Source organism: Antrostomus carolinensis, unplaced genomic scaffold (genome assembly GCF_000700745.2).
Source record: "Antrostomus carolinensis isolate BGI_N321 unplaced genomic scaffold, ASM70074v2 scaffold24856, whole genome shotgun sequence".
NCBI classification, from domain to species: domain Eukaryota; kingdom Metazoa; phylum Chordata; class Aves; order Caprimulgiformes; family Caprimulgidae; genus Antrostomus; species Antrostomus carolinensis.
This window is the reverse complement of record NW_010320138.1, coordinates 17,827-32,834: the sequence shown is the minus strand read 5'-3', so window position 1 is coordinate 32,834 and position 15,008 is coordinate 17,827. Positions and strand designations below refer to the sequence as shown.

The window sequence follows — 15,008 nt, the reverse complement described above, 5'->3', positions numbered from 1 at the left end:
GTGCAGTAGCGTGGGTGAACAACAAACCTGTTATCATTAGAAAAAATGTATGTAAGGCCATAGTAACAATTAATACAACTGTTGCAATTACAGTATGTTAGCCTGTTGACAATTAAGACCCTGCAGAAGATAATTTAAGGCTGGGGAGGAATTCCTTACTTAGCAGTGAATCAGAAACGTATCGTGGTAAGCCAGCAAAATCTAAAAACTTGACTATAACCAAAACTTGCACAGGTAACAGTGCTGGAAATTCAAATATTGAGGCAAATGTAGATGGAGATCTAGTGCCCCTCTGTGGAGAAGGTTGTGCATATGTCAGAGTGGGTGCTTTTGTGTAAAATATACTTTAACTCAGTGACAGATGTTGTACTGCGAGTGGAAGAGACTCGACAGTGCGAGCTGGCTGAAAAACACTATAAGCATCATCTATTGGTAAGGGCACCACTGTGTGTCAGGTGGAAGAGGCTGTGGAGAGAATTCAAATACTTGTGACTGGCAGTGTGCCTTTAATACAGGGGTGCGTGGGTGTTAAGTGGGGGATGCACCATTTTCTGCCATGATGTGTTTGGATTGAGCACCAGGTTTCTAAATTCCAACTGTTTTGGAATCTGTTAGTTGAATCCAAAGAGGTAAACTGTGCTGCTCTCCAAAATAGTTATTCTTCCAATTGGGAAACTGGTGAAGTAGTAGGTTAATCTTGATGGTATTGGGCTACCATGCTCCCTGGCCATTTCACCACAAGATTGCATTTTCCCTGGTTTCTTTTTTTTTCTCTTTTTTTTTTTCCTTCTCACCCCAAATGTTTGTCTGTTTACACTGTTTTGCTACAAGAATTATTTTTTCCCCTCTGTAGTAATGCATACAAGCTTCTTTTCATGTGAGTCCAAAGATAGCTTATTGCATATGCAGGTAGGTGTTTGGTTTTGGGTTTTTTTTAGAAAAAAGTCTCTCTCAAAGGTGGACACAAGCAAGCCTCCATGTTTTTGGGAACTGAATAATTTTAAAGTATGGATCAGTGCAGTCATCAAAAGAATGGCAGTAAATCTGCTTGGATCGTAGATTGAAAACATGAGTGACTATAAGAGCACTTTGAGGCAGGATGCTTTCATAATGCTATTTACCATGTTCATCCCTTCATCAGGTATTGTGGGATTGTAGACCAAAGGACTTTGTGCAAATGAGACCTAAAAGTGAAGTGGATCTTTTGATAAGGAGCAAGTTATGAGTCTGGAACTGACGGAGGAGATAGATTGGGAAAGGACTTGGGTAGTGGTGTTCATAGCTGAATAAGGAGTTAGATGTCTTGCGATAAAACCCTGGGAGGGTGGAAGGGATTTTTAGTTTAGCTGAAGAAGTGACAATTTGTGAGAGGAAACTGATGCATGGCTTTGACAAGTTCATGAGTCTTAGGTATTGCACAGAGTAGCATCAAACATGGATTGTCTGTAAGGAGCAGCCAGTTCTAAACTTCTCAGTGCTTGCTGATTTGGATGATGTGAAAGTTGTGTACATTTCTTGTTGTTACAGAAACTTGGGTTTAAGGGTCTTTGGCAGAATGTCATGAACACTCGTCTTCAGCAAATGAGAAAAAATCTGTCATACCGTCAGCATCAAGTTACAGTGAGTTTGACTTTTTTTTTGTTCTTAGTTTTTTTTGAGCTGTCCTATTGGCTTCCACTTTCACCTACAAAATACTGTTTTATTAAATCAGTGGCTTTGTTCCTAAATGCTAATAGCCACATAAAATCTCCTGTGTAAGTCAGCTGTCAGTCTTAGGTATGTTAGTTCAGTTTTCTCTTTTCCTGTGTTTATGACTGACTTTTCTTTTACCAGAAAAATTTTTAGCAGGTTATAAAACAAGTTTGGTGCATGAAACAGTGCAGGAGGCGACCTTTGCAGTGTGCAGTTTCAGTAGGATGTTTAATGATTTCTTCCTTTGCGTTCTTCCCCTCCCTCAGTATCTGTGTTTTTTCATGTCTCTTATTTTGTTTCAGGTGCTGCAGAAGTTCTGGAACCGTTGGAAGTCCCGTTTGGAAGAGAAAGAGGAAGAACAGCAGCAGGCCTTAACATCAGTGGCTCATGCCCGTTACAGGTATGTAGAGAAATGTTAACAGAAGTTTGTACAGATGTGGGATTTGTGGGCCATCGATTCTCTTAAAATCTGGTAATACCTTTGGGGGCATGAGCATCCTGATGCCAATTGCTTTTACATTTTCTATGAGGAATGGACAATTTGCATCTCCTGCTTCTCTGTGAAATGTGAGAGGGAGATTGATTAAGCCGAGCTCTGAGACTTTAGGTTTTAGAGCTGGACATTTTACTGGTAAGAGCAGTAGATTGCAGTATGAGCACAGACAAAACTGAAAACGCTTGCTGCTGCTCTACTTTGGGGAGGAGCAGGGGGAGTTGGTGGCTCGTGTGCTACCTTTGCTGCTAGAGGTACTCTGAGAGTGAAGGTAGGGCTTTTTGTAGAAGCTAAATTTATTTAATCCTAGGAATAAGTCAACATTAACAAAACAGCCAGTAGGCTTTTAAATTTGACCTGTGGAGTTTGGTGGGGAGTACACAACGAAGTTGAAAGGGTATATATTTCATTCTTACATTTCCTCTGCCTATTGATTCTATTTTTCCTCCATTTGATTGAAAGGAAAAAAAAAAATGTATTTGCCTTTTTTGAGATCCTTAAAGGCCTTGCCTGGGCTTGTATTCTTACCCATGGATTCCATGCTGACACTCCAGGTAGAGTTATGATTTATGAAGCTGTTAAAACCTATTTCACATTTTCTGTATTAGAAGACTGACAAAAAAAAGTTTGCTTTCCTTGGAAAAGGCTAGATTTGTACCTTTCTGTTGCCAGAAGCCTGGCTTCACAGTTGAAAAACAAGCTGCAGAAAGTTAGTTTTGCCTTGGATATGGGCTTGCTTTTTGTAAGAGTCACAAGTAGGTTTGGAGGCCAGGCCGAGTAATGAGGGTGGCTGCATTTCTGCAGGCAATTAGTTTTTCTGACTGGTGTGAGAATGCAGCTGTGGTGCATTAGCTTACCCTCTGGGGCCAAGGAAAGAGAAAAGGTTCGAAGACTCGGGAGGTTAAGCTTAGGAAGATGAGTTGCAGCCTGCAACTGCTGCAGTGTAACTTATGCCTCATCTGTTCATCCCTTCCCTCAACCAGGGAAGGGCTGAACAGATGGTTCAAGGGCTCTCATTGGTTCTGTAGCCATACCTTGACTCTGAGTCAGGAATCTTTTTGTATTCTCTTTAGAAAGTGTATAAATGAAGTCCTATTTCCTGAACGCAAAAGAACAAATTTCGAGAAGTGTGTTCCATGTTCAGAGGTCTGGGGCTGCTTTCCAACCAGACCTAAGTAAAACTTTTATGGCAGCTTGCCAGAACTCAGCTTCCCTGTTGCTCTCTGATGCACAGATGTACTTTTTCACAAATCAGTGCCCTGACTGCTGTGTCTGGTGATAAGACCCAGGAGAGACTCCAGAAGAGCCATCAGTTGAGGTTTGTGACTGTCTACAGATCAAAGGCTGTGGCTGGCACCTACCAGTACTCTCCAGAAAGACTTAGCTCATGTTGTTTACTAACCTCTAAACTTGTAATGAGCTGTAACAGCTACCTACCAAAAATTACCTGGTGAGAAGCCAAAATATCTTTTAGGCTTCTTAAGACTAGAGACTTGCTGACGATCTGATTAAAACACTTGCATGACTGAGTTCTGGAAATAACTGATGTAGTTTGGACTGGGTATAGCTCAGACTTCTGGACTAAGACACTTCTACCATACGTTTGTTCGGTGAGAGAGATGTATAGTTCTCAGTCACAAATATGTATTAATTGCATTTTTGGGATACTATTTGATAATGATTCTTGTGCATCCCTGGGGAGGAGGCAGACAAGTAAGTATTATCTTCATCTAGAGAGAAGGAAGCTTTGATAATGAGGGTGACTAACCTGACCTTGTTCATAAAAGAAGGCTTTGGTAGAATCCCTTCGGTGTTGAGATCAGACCAAGCTGCTCTTTAATATTTGTTATTATAACTTTTTATTTGTTGTTATAACTTTTTTCAGGTCCTGTTGCAATGTTGGTTTTGGTTTTGTTTTGTTGGGGTTTTTTTAACATAAAAAAGTAAAGTAGGATTTTCAAAATATTTCCAAGGAAGGAGGGAGTAGACTATATTTACAGTGGAGAAGACATAAAAGGTTATATAATTTTTTTATTTGTGTGTGTTTATAAATAAAATTCATTGGTCAGAATTCAGAATAATCTTTTGAATTATCTGAATGAGAGCAGGGAGTTCTCATAACTTCCGAAAATTCATTAATCTTTTCTCATGTATTCTGGGTAAGATTTCAGGGGTCAAATTGTCTGGTTTTTTTTAGCCCAGCAAATAATGAGGATGTATAGCTGCCTGAGGAGGCTTCCATGATTTGAAAACTCCAGTAACTGTTTACGTTGTAGATGGATTGGTCTTTGTTGTTCATAAAATCTATCTCTTTTTCTGAAGGAATTCTCTCCTGTGCTGGCTGACATTCTCCTTTCTTGCTTGAAGGAGAGTGTTGATGAGACAGGTATTTGACACGTGGTTGCTGAAGGTGTGCAAGCAGCAAGAATACCGAATGGGAGATAAAAGGGTAAATGTAAATCTTTTCCCTGGCCTTGCTTAGGAAGTAGAAGGAATGATTTCTTAGTCACTGTGTGTGAACATCAGTTAGCATGAGATGGACTTGGGTATTGTAAACTCCCTTTTCCCTGGTGGAGGATCAAGTCAGGGGAAACGGATTACAACTGACATTTAGTAATCACCTTTTTAAAGTTAAGCTGTTTATTAATAATAGAATCAAACTGTTATTATTAGAGGATAACTATTCACACAATTCATTCACTTATTCTCTCACCCAGTGAATGTGTGTGTGCTCTCTCTCTCTCACACACACTGTTTCATAATTACTTGGTTGGAACAATGATAGTAAGAGCCAACCTCAGGCTATTTAAGAAGTGCAAGATTGTACTGACAAACTAGTTGCTTCTAGGTATGTGACCAGAAAGTCACTTGCGGGGGGTCTCTCATTTCCTAGGATGTATATGTAATCCTATAGTCTTTATATATAGCAGCCACTGCCGCCTTTTGTGTGATCTAAGTTACACAGCTTGTAGGTGTAGCTTGTGTGGGTGGCCTTGTGCAGATATGGCTGACTCCTGGTGTTCTGAGATTATCAGTTCTTATGAATTCAACAGGACTGGTTTCTGGAACTTATCAGTTCTTGGGAGTCTTTCACATGCTGCTTATCAGCTTGTATTTTTCCTCTCTTTGGTCTGCTGCTTTCTGGTAACAGTTTCTCCATGCACATGCATATAGGTACCTGTAGAACATTTGCATAAGCTGGCAGCAAAGGGACTTTGATGACAAGTGACCGTTACTGTTCATGTTCACTGTGAGAAGAGGAAATTGAACATTGGACAGTTCTGTGCATGTCACCTTTAAGGAATTGTCTTCTGTTGTTTGTAACTGGCCTATGTCATGAATTCATTGACACCTTCTTTCCATTATAGGCTGTACTTCATTTTGAAAGGCAACTGTTGCGTTCTTTCTGGTGCTTCTGGCATAGAAGAACAGCTGCACGTTTGGAGGAGCGAGAGGGCTTGGTTCATGCAAGAGATCACTACAGTAACCTGCTGCTGCTAAAGGCTTTCTGTCTGTGGAAGCAAAATACTCAGGAGAGAAAAACTGAGTAAGAAGTTTTTTAAAAGGGAGAATTATTTGGATTGGCCCTGTGGTGGCATACTTTTGACAAAGCAGCATTTAATTAACAATGACTCTGACTCCTTAGAATCTGCTTTAGAATCTGCTGATTTGTCTTTCACTCAGTAAATGACATACTGAACACAGCAAGTGTGGACTCCTGCTTGTGCTAGAGGGATTCAGTAACATGGATTGCATTGTAGGAGAAATAATTAAATTATTTTTCCTATAGGAGGTTCAAGGAGATGCAAGCTTTAAGATTTCACTATTCAAAGTGTTTGCAGCAGTCTTGGAACAAGTGGAGGAAGGTAAGAGAGTTAACAGATAGGGAAGAGTTTGAATCCTTTTTGTTATGTTCAGATTGCTTGTACCCATATGGCTAGAAATTAAATTGTTTATTTTAAACACTAGTTGTTCCTAAGCTCTCCTCCCCTTCCCAGCTGGATAAAACCAATTCAGTGTGGACAGAACAGGAATTGTGTAGGGAGAAGGGGAAGTTCTTTGGCTTCTTGTTCAGTTGTCTGGGTGTAGTGAGAATGGGACTACAGCTTAGGAGATTTAGAGAGCGTAACCAGAATTGGTGTGATGAAATTGCCCCTTGCCAGTGCCATTTATGTCCTTCTCAGGCTTTACCGAAGTTAGAAGTTGGCAGCAAGGCCATGGCATACGTTCTGTAGTTGTGTACAGGTCATAGCAGGCCCTGTTAGATGGCATTTCACTTTTATGCTGGGCCTCTTGCTTACCGTGATGTGATGTACCGAACGTGCCTTGCAGCAGATCTCGAGAATCTGTGAGGAATTTTAGAGTTGATGCTAGTCTGTTGGTCCAGAACTGTTAATTTGAGTGAATTGTATCAGTCTTCAGAGGATTCCTAAAAAGGGCAGGAAAAAAACCCCTCAACTAGGCCTTTTGGAGGAATAGCAGAGTGCAGCACCAGTTTGAGTGAGAACTTGTTACAGCAAGATAAAGGATTGATGTTTCTCTAGAGACTGAGAATGGTCCTGTTTCCTCTGCTCTCTACCATTGCCTGTTTTCCCTCCATCATGTGTATATATATTTTTTTTCTTTTTTTTTTTTTTTCCACCACCTCCCTTCTTACAGTATGTGGGACATCAGCATGAGAAATGGAGGAAGTTGATGCAAGCAGACATGCACTATCAGCACACATTACTGGGCAAGACCTTGGCAGCCTGGAAGGTAGGAGGGAATGTGCTTTTCTTTGTGGGACTTGTCTGTGTGTGCTTAAGTGTTTCAGTGGGGGAAATTTTAACTCTTGCTGCCTTGCAGAGTTACCAACATAATGTAGAGCGCATTCTATACCAAGTAGCTGAAAAGGAGAAACAGCACACTAGACTGCTGCTGCGGTAAGCTTGGGCAGTGCGAGAGAGAACTGACTGCCCTGCAGTCACATCATTGTCTTTCACTGCCACCTTTCTGAATTTTTGAATGTTCAGTGCTGGGAATTGACTCTGCTGTGCATTGCTCTTTCTATGCAGGTCATTTAGCTAAAAGTTGTAAACTTCTTCCTGGTGCCCATCTGTTTTCTTTAACTTTTTTTTTTATCTGTGTTTAGTCCCATGAGAAACACCAGAGAACAAACTATATCATTCCCTGCAGTGCATGGATTCTGACTGCTATGATATTAAAGCAGCCTGGAAGATTTAGAGGCTGTCTTGCATTATAGTGAGGAGAGCTGTTAAAGATAATACCACTTTGTATTGGTTGTAGTTGCTGTAGTTTTAACTACCTCATTTGTTTTTATGCTATACAACTTAAGTCACTTGCAGAGCCTGACTGACTCAGCTTAAGATGCTAGATTTAAAGGTGTGTTCTGCTTTTGCACTGCCTTCCTTTCAGCAGACACCTGAAGGGGCAGAAATTGATTTGCAAGACTTGAGTTTATAGAGGCAGCTGGTTTTGGTTCCCTTGTGAGTGGGAAGGTACCAGCTGAACAAGTGAGAGTAATTCTTAATGGTTTTTGTTTGTTTTTAAATTTTTTATATATTTGGCCTTCAGACAACTGCTGTGTACATGGAGAGAAAATGCCCTTGCTCTTATAAGTGAAGCTAAAGCAACTACTCGGGCAGATGAGCACTACAGGAGAGCAATACTGTCAAAGGTAGGGTCTGTACAGCAGATACCAAGGTCTAAGTACAGATGCTAGTTCAGACAGGGGTCAGGTAATGTAGTTAAAAGAACCAAAACCTTAATGTAAGGGCCACTACTGAGAAAGGTCTGACAAATGGGAATCCCATCTTCTTTTTACACACATCTCTGAAACTTGTCTCTGAATGAGCTCATGGTTTTTCCTCTTCCTTTCTTTCTCCCCATTTCCTAGAAGGAAAGGAAAACCAGTAGTATGATACAGCATAGTAGTATTACCTGGGGTGGGCAGATGGAGGGACAGAAAAGAAGAATGCTCTGAAAATTTTCAGGGGGACCCTCTAAAACACTGCTGTATTTAATTTGTAGGAAACTTACACTATCTTGCTGAGCCTTATGTGGAAAAATGAGCTGGAAATTATTATGGTGCCAGCAGTGTGGAGTGCATTGTTTCCCCTTCCAAAGAACATTGCAGTGTCAGTCTGTATCCTGTCTCTTGTTTGCATTATATCTTTAGGTGTTGCTGCAGTGGAGATACACTGCCTCACTGCAAATGTGTTACCGTCAGCAGAAGATGACTGCCGTGATGGAGGCCAGAAAACATTTGGATATAGGTGAGCTATCGAGATACTAAACTCTCAAAAGACTTAGTTATCTGTGTATTATGACCCTTAGAAAGACATGGCTTAGTAGGGCAGTCTTTTGTGTCGTCTGTACAGATGAAATGACTGGATGGTCTGTTAAGCCTACAGAAGATGTCCCCATACAATGGGAAATTACTTGGGACTCCAATAATCTGTTGAAGGCTTCTTTGTGACTTTTGCTTCTCTGTTGGTTCCTTGTCTATATAAGGGATGGTAACCCTTCCTCAAAGAAATTTCCCATTACTAATTTTGAGAAGCTCAGACATCTCTCTTTTGGGGGCAGTGCAAGTAGTCTTATCAATTATTCCTTTTATCTTTCTCTGGTAGTTAATACAGAAAGGCCCTCAAACTCTGCAAGCATTTTTGTGGTACCAGCCACATTCTTGACGTGAGGACTCTGAAGCACAAAGAGGGCAAATAATTGCCTAAAGATTATAAAGAATGCCAATGGCAGCAGGACAGACTTGTCATTCACGCCTTACTGTCTGTCACCTGAAGTGTTTCATGTTTTCCTAGTGCTGAATATTGTCAATGTCCAGTGTTGCTAAAACAGGCTGGAGGAGAGTCTGATCACTTGATACTCTCCAAGATTAATAGTTTCCCTTTGGTACATTAGTTAATTTATCTTTTCTGAACAGTGCATTTACAGACCCTGTTTCTTCACTGGAAGAAATTAACTAGGGAGTCTCTGATGCTGAGGGCTCAGGAGCACAGGGCAGTACAGCACCACCAGCAGCATCTTCTCCAGAAGTACCTGGTGAAATGGAAGAAATATCATCAGTGGTGCCTTGGGAAAATGGTGAGAAGGATCAGCACCCTCCCCAGCCAGTGACCCAGGATGGGAAGTTGTGGGTGTGGAGAGCAGGCACCTTTCCTGGTGAAGGGAATGGTAGTCCTGTCTGAGGATGAGGGTGACAGCCTTGTGCATTGAGGAGGAATGAACATGCCTGTGTCTTGCCTGAAGAAGCTTTGATAGACTTCAGCAAGAGATGACAAGCTGGGCTTGCCATGTGGGGGATCATTTACTGTTAATGAAATCCTTGCTGGGCTCATAGATATTTGCAAATGCGGTTGCACCATAGGGCACTTAGATATTGAGGGTGGCCTCAATGGAACAGAGGGGAGGTGATGAAGGCTATTTGGTATCTGTTCTGCTCTAGTATCATGTGGCTCAGATAAGTGGGGTTTGTCTGCAAGTGACTCACTGTTTTGGTTGCCTTACAGCTACTACAGAGACAGGGAGATCAGCTAATGACTCATAGACTTTGCTCTGCTTCCTTCTCTTGCTGGAAGACACGGGTAAGGAATTGTTCACTGGGTAGGTATCTAGCTCCTTGCTGATCCTTATCCCTTCTTCTCCTTTAATTCCATTTACACATGAGGACCACAAAAATTTATTTAAACACTCTGGATTTTTGGTTCCACTAGCACAAGAGACACCTTGCCACATACTAGGGGAACTGAGTAGGTTATTCTGCTGTGGCCCCACCAGCGCTTCCTGTTTGGTTGATGCTCTGGCTAGCATTTCTGGTGTGGGATATGTAAACTCCTAACCTGGTTGCTGTGCATTTTTTTTTTCCCTGATAGCTGTTGCAGCAGCAATGGCAAAAGCGGAAGACGGTGCAAGCTTTGTGGCACTGGTCCCTCTCCTTGCAGAGAAAGGTAAGGCTGTGTGTGGGTCAGGGGCAGACAAGTGAATTTGCAGATGTGCAGGTCATATGCAGATTTGATTGCAGTCAGCAGAGTGCACATTGAATTTCTGTTTCCTTTCATCTTTGGGGTGCTATATGTTATTTTAGAATGCTGGAAAACTGTCCCTAAATCCTCTTATCCGATTAAAAAATTTGCACATGTTTTTTCCCATCCAGCCTCAGCTGACTTAAATCCCTGTCCTTTTGTCCTTGTGGTAGTATCCTGCTGTTGCTGTCCAGTGGAAGGGAAAGTGTTCCTGTCTGCAGGGGGAGTCCCTGGCCTGGAACCTGTTTTTGTATCACTCAGTGATCTGTTGTTCACTTTGTAGGTATTTGGTGCTTGGCTCCAACTTGTGAAGAGGCAACAGCGGGAGAAATATTGCATTGAAAAAGCCACAGGACTTTCCCACACTACTTCTCTGAGAGAAGGTGTAACCCCAGTTTTGAGATACTCCACTGGCATGAAACAGTTGCAGGGACAGCTCCAAGCCCAGCACCAGCTGAAGGTGAAAGAGACGAGTGATTGCTCAGATACATCCAGGACTGGTGTGCTCTGATCTACTCTGTGTGTGTTTATGTGTATGTATGTGTCTTGGAGCCCCACGTCTCGGCTCTTGTTTGGATCTGACATGCATTTTGCCTGTGGTTCAAAGCAAAACACCCTGTCCTTTCATTCAGCTGAGACTAAGAGCACTTCAGACTTGTGTTGCTAATTGACAACCTTTCTTAATTAAGCTATTTCAAAACTGGCCAATTCCTACTGTAGACGATATTGCTGGATGAAACCTTTGCATGTGGCTAGGGTCTGTTCTCTAAATTCTGCGCTAGAATGAAGCATTAAAGGCTGCATCTAATCCTGTCTTAGCTTTAACACCACTTATACCTTCAAATATGGGCTCTTGTCACTTCTGCCTTTGAGTATCAGCCCAGCCCTGTGTGTGGAAAGGAAGATAGGGATGCCTGTATTGACTGCTCTCTTCCTACTCCTGGGCAGCTTTCCCAGCTCTTTTCCAAGTTTTCAAGACACTAGTTGTTCCATTTGCTAATGTGCAGCCTGCCTCATTGCAGAAGTACCCAGTTAATTGTCCTTACCCAAATGTTACCACAGTGGACCTGCTAATTTAGCTTAGAGAGCTGGTATGGCTGTGAGGTCATCAGAAATCTCAGTTCCTTTCTGTGGTGTTCTTTCTCCCTGGGTGGCGTGGTGTTGCTTCCCACTCTCAGCCATCCAATGCTCTACTATTCTTTGTGTTGGCAGGCAGCCTACAACCTTCACCAGTCAGTGTATCGTTGTGCCATGCTGTGGAAACAGAAGGCTCTTTCCAAGAAATTAAATAAGCCTTGTTCTTTTCTGCCACCTCTGAAGAAGCAAGTGACATTTAAAAAGCCTGATGTTAGCCTTGACACAAGAGGACATTCAGCCAAGGAAGAGCCATGGCCTTCAAAATGCGGTCGTCTGCCATTTCATCTTGGTGATGGGGACTCAATTCTCAGTGGTCTGTGAGTGTAACGTTCTAGTCCCTCCTGTGTTTCTCTGGCATCTCTGTAGTTTTGCATCTCTATCTGCAGTCTGTCTGTCTCTTTCTGCATATAAGTGGTCTATCTGTGTTTCTCATTTTTGCATTTCTAAGTTTTCACACTGGTGACTGTTATTTCCAGGCAGTTTCCCTAACTCTTTCTCTGACCCTGCATCACATGGCTGGCATTGCAGAGGTATACAAGAGCTGCTGCATAATGCATACATCAGCCCATCAATAATGAAAGAGTTTGTGACTTTATACTTACGTATCAGTGACAGGTAGAATCAGCTCAGCTATGTACTCTCCACTATGCATTTCTCAATATGCAACTATGAGTTCATGGAGCGTTGGTCATTTGTCATAGGGACAGTTACACAGAAACATTTGAAAGATGTACGTAGTGATTTTACCATCATGAGAGCTCATCTTGCCTGAGTGACCTAGAGCTGTCACTGAAGCTCTTCTTTTTTTCACTGAGATCATGTGTACTATCTGATGAAATGATATAACTAAGATTCTGGCTGTGTAAAAACTGAACTTTGTTCTTGCCCCTTCCTTTCCCCTGGGGAAGTTATTCCTTAAAAAATTCTTACTGATCATGGGGCAATTGCAAGGAATAATCTTCCATGAATCTTCTCAGTCCAGAACAGGAGCCTTACAGGAAAATAAGGTGATAGTTTCACATTTCTTTAAGCTAGTATGTGCTGCCAAAAGAAGTAGTTCTGCCTTGTTCACTTCTGTCCCTTTCACCACTCCTCGTCTTGGCACAATCATTCATACAGTGAACCAGATTGCAACATTAATACAGGTTGAAATTTAATCTTTAAAAATTATTATTGCATGCAAGGGGAATGCTGCAGAGCAGGGATGAGTGATGGAGTAGGACTGCTTCTATAGCTGCAATGCCAGCTTATGCCAATTTAAAATAGTCGTGAATCTGAGGCTTTATTTTTTCTGTTTGTTCTTTTTCAGAAATGCTATTCGACAAGCAGGGTTACCACCACAGAGGCCTGACTTCCTTCTGGAATCTCTAGAAAGCAAGGACCTGCTGGCACCTCATTTTACTAGGTAGAAAATCAGTTTTTAAAAGAAAAACAGGGTGACTTACAGTGGGCCTTATGCTGTGCTTATCCCCTGAAATCCTCGTATCTTCATAATACAGAACAGTCAGTAGTTACGGGACTGTGCATTGCTCTATACTATCAAAAGGCCATGGTGACCTTAAAAACTTCAGGTTTCTTATATGAAGCAGACAAGAAAAATCAAACTTTCAAGCTATTTAAATAGCGATCAAGGCCTTTGTTTTGTTAATAAGAGATTTTGAGCGAAAGATAAGGCATATCACTTATTTCAAAAATTAATGGGCTTGGTTAACAACTGAAGTTTCCTTTTCTGTCATTGTCACATAAACTTGGAAGTTTGAGTTGTGTAGGATGCTTTTTGGCTCATAGGTCATACTTGCTCCACAGTAGGTTTGGGTCTGGATTTAACTTATCTACTGGGGAATTGTTAATGATTCTGGTAATTCAGAACCAGAACTGAATATTTCTGTTTTGGCTGAATAAACTTCGCTGCTCTATCGGGAATGACTTTATTTTTACTTTCCCCAGAAGATCTATGCTGCTGAAATTTTTCAACTAAGCAGTGGCTTCACTGTCTTGAATGTTCTGTCTTTGTTGTAGTTATGGTGTTACTTCTTAGCCCTGAAAGTTAGGGAGCTGAAACTGCTCTTGCTATAGACCCTGAAATTACTTTAAGCAGATATTTAGACTGAACTTTTTTTGCTAAACTGTTCTATAATTAGCTTTAGAGAAGGGAAACATTTACCAATTTCCAGTGAAAACCCATCCGAGATTGCTGCTTCTGCTCCTCTTTTTCTCTTGTCCCCAAACCAAAATGAGGCAGGATTTTGTTAATCGGTTGAATTCACAGTTCTAAAGAAATTGTTTCATCCTGGATTAATGTGGAGAATTTGGAGCAGGGCAGGTAGGAGAAATGGAAACCTTAACTGACCAACAGGTTGCAATGTTGTAACCTCATCCTTCTTCCTTTACAGATCAGAAGCACCCTTTCAACAAACATCTGTGAACAAATGTTCTATGCAGACTGGGAACTTAGTGCAAACACCTCACATGGAAGAAAGTACCTGTAAATGTCTGTCTCAAATGGGCAATACCCCTCATCCCTGTCCATCCCTCATACATGCTGCTCTCCAGTCTGTAGCGCCCTGGACACATGATGTGCACCGTGCTGTTCAGAGGCCAGAGCTATGGTCTCCTTCATCTTTCATGCCCCAAATGAAAGCTGGAGCAGAAATGGTGAGTGTATTGATGAAGAAAAAAACTAGTGCACTTACCTGTCAGCATACATGCTGCTTATTGCTGGTTTTTCCTGTGGCTCCTCTGGACTGCCTGTCTGGTTGTTGAGCTGTTCTTTTCTTCTAGCTGTCATCTTAAAAGCTGACCAAATTAACTGGCTCTGAATGCTCAAGAACTGATTACTACCAGTGTGAAGCAGTATTTCACTAGCTGACCAATCCACATGTGTGTTGTACTGTAATTCATGACCTTTTTTCCTGGTCTTGTGTCCTTCCTAGCAGAATGCTTTTCCTAGCAATTGACTTGGGAGTGCTGTTCCTTCAGAGAGTTCAGAGCAGTTACAGTTTGACAACCAGATTACAGGGACTTAAGAGTAACTTGGTTTAGTAGCAGTTGTTGTCTATGTCTGAGAGTCTCAAAAATTGAAATTCACTTCACCTGCAAGTAGGTGCTTGCATTTTGAACTTCTCTGTTCCACACAGAATGGGAGGTGTTAATCTTGATCAAATATTTCTGTGCTAGAAATGAAAGAGCCTGTTTCTTAAGCTCTGCTGTTTCTGTGGTATTTTATGAGGGGGGCTCAGCAACTACAGGAGGTGTCTGAGAAGTAGGGCTTAGTAGGTCAGGTGCATCCTGCGTGTAGGGCTTGTTCAAGAGAACCCTTTGAGGGAAAAAAACAGTAAGTATCGTTCTGACCTTGTAGAGAGGAGGTCAGCCCGTGAGTGGTCACAAAGGAGCCCATTCCCAAGACTCTCAACAGGACTCTGTGGAGAAGTTACGACCAAACTTGCAGTCACATTTGCTGTCACCTGAAGACTTGGTGGGAAAATGGAGTCACCAAACAGCAGGTAGGTCCTCAGATCTAAACCATGGCAGCTGTGTGTCCAATATATGCAAGACTGCAGTTCAGCTCCACAAAACATAAGGGTGTCGAGGCAGTCTTGTTTGCCTGCATTAGGAGGTGAAGAATATCAGTTATTCTCTTTCAA

At 41.8% G+C, this 15,008-nt stretch overlaps 1 protein-coding gene across 1 annotated transcript in view; it reads left to right on the top strand.

The window, feature by feature from the left end:
• Positions 1-15,008, top strand: part of SFI1 (SFI1 centrin binding protein) — a 26,964-nt gene that overhangs the window by 9,881 nt on the left and 2,075 nt on the right. The window contains exons 10-27 of the mRNA XM_010169522.1: positions 362-432; positions 1,528-1,620; positions 1,995-2,092; positions 4,553-4,634; positions 5,554-5,732; positions 5,976-6,051; positions 6,845-6,940; positions 7,031-7,107; positions 7,760-7,862; positions 8,364-8,460; positions 9,129-9,289; positions 9,715-9,789; positions 10,078-10,152; positions 10,511-10,687; positions 11,440-11,681; positions 12,674-12,769; positions 13,758-14,019; positions 14,723-14,867. Coding sequence (XP_010167824.1) covers positions 362-432; positions 1,528-1,620; positions 1,995-2,092; positions 4,553-4,634; positions 5,554-5,732; positions 5,976-6,051; positions 6,845-6,940; positions 7,031-7,107; positions 7,760-7,862; positions 8,364-8,460; positions 9,129-9,289; positions 9,715-9,789; positions 10,078-10,152; positions 10,511-10,687; positions 11,440-11,681; positions 12,674-12,769; positions 13,758-14,019; positions 14,723-14,867 — 2,205 coding nt within the window. The remainder of the gene's footprint in view (positions 1-361; positions 433-1,527; positions 1,621-1,994; positions 2,093-4,552; positions 4,635-5,553; positions 5,733-5,975; positions 6,052-6,844; positions 6,941-7,030; positions 7,108-7,759; positions 7,863-8,363; positions 8,461-9,128; positions 9,290-9,714; positions 9,790-10,077; positions 10,153-10,510; positions 10,688-11,439; positions 11,682-12,673; positions 12,770-13,757; positions 14,020-14,722; positions 14,868-15,008) is intronic.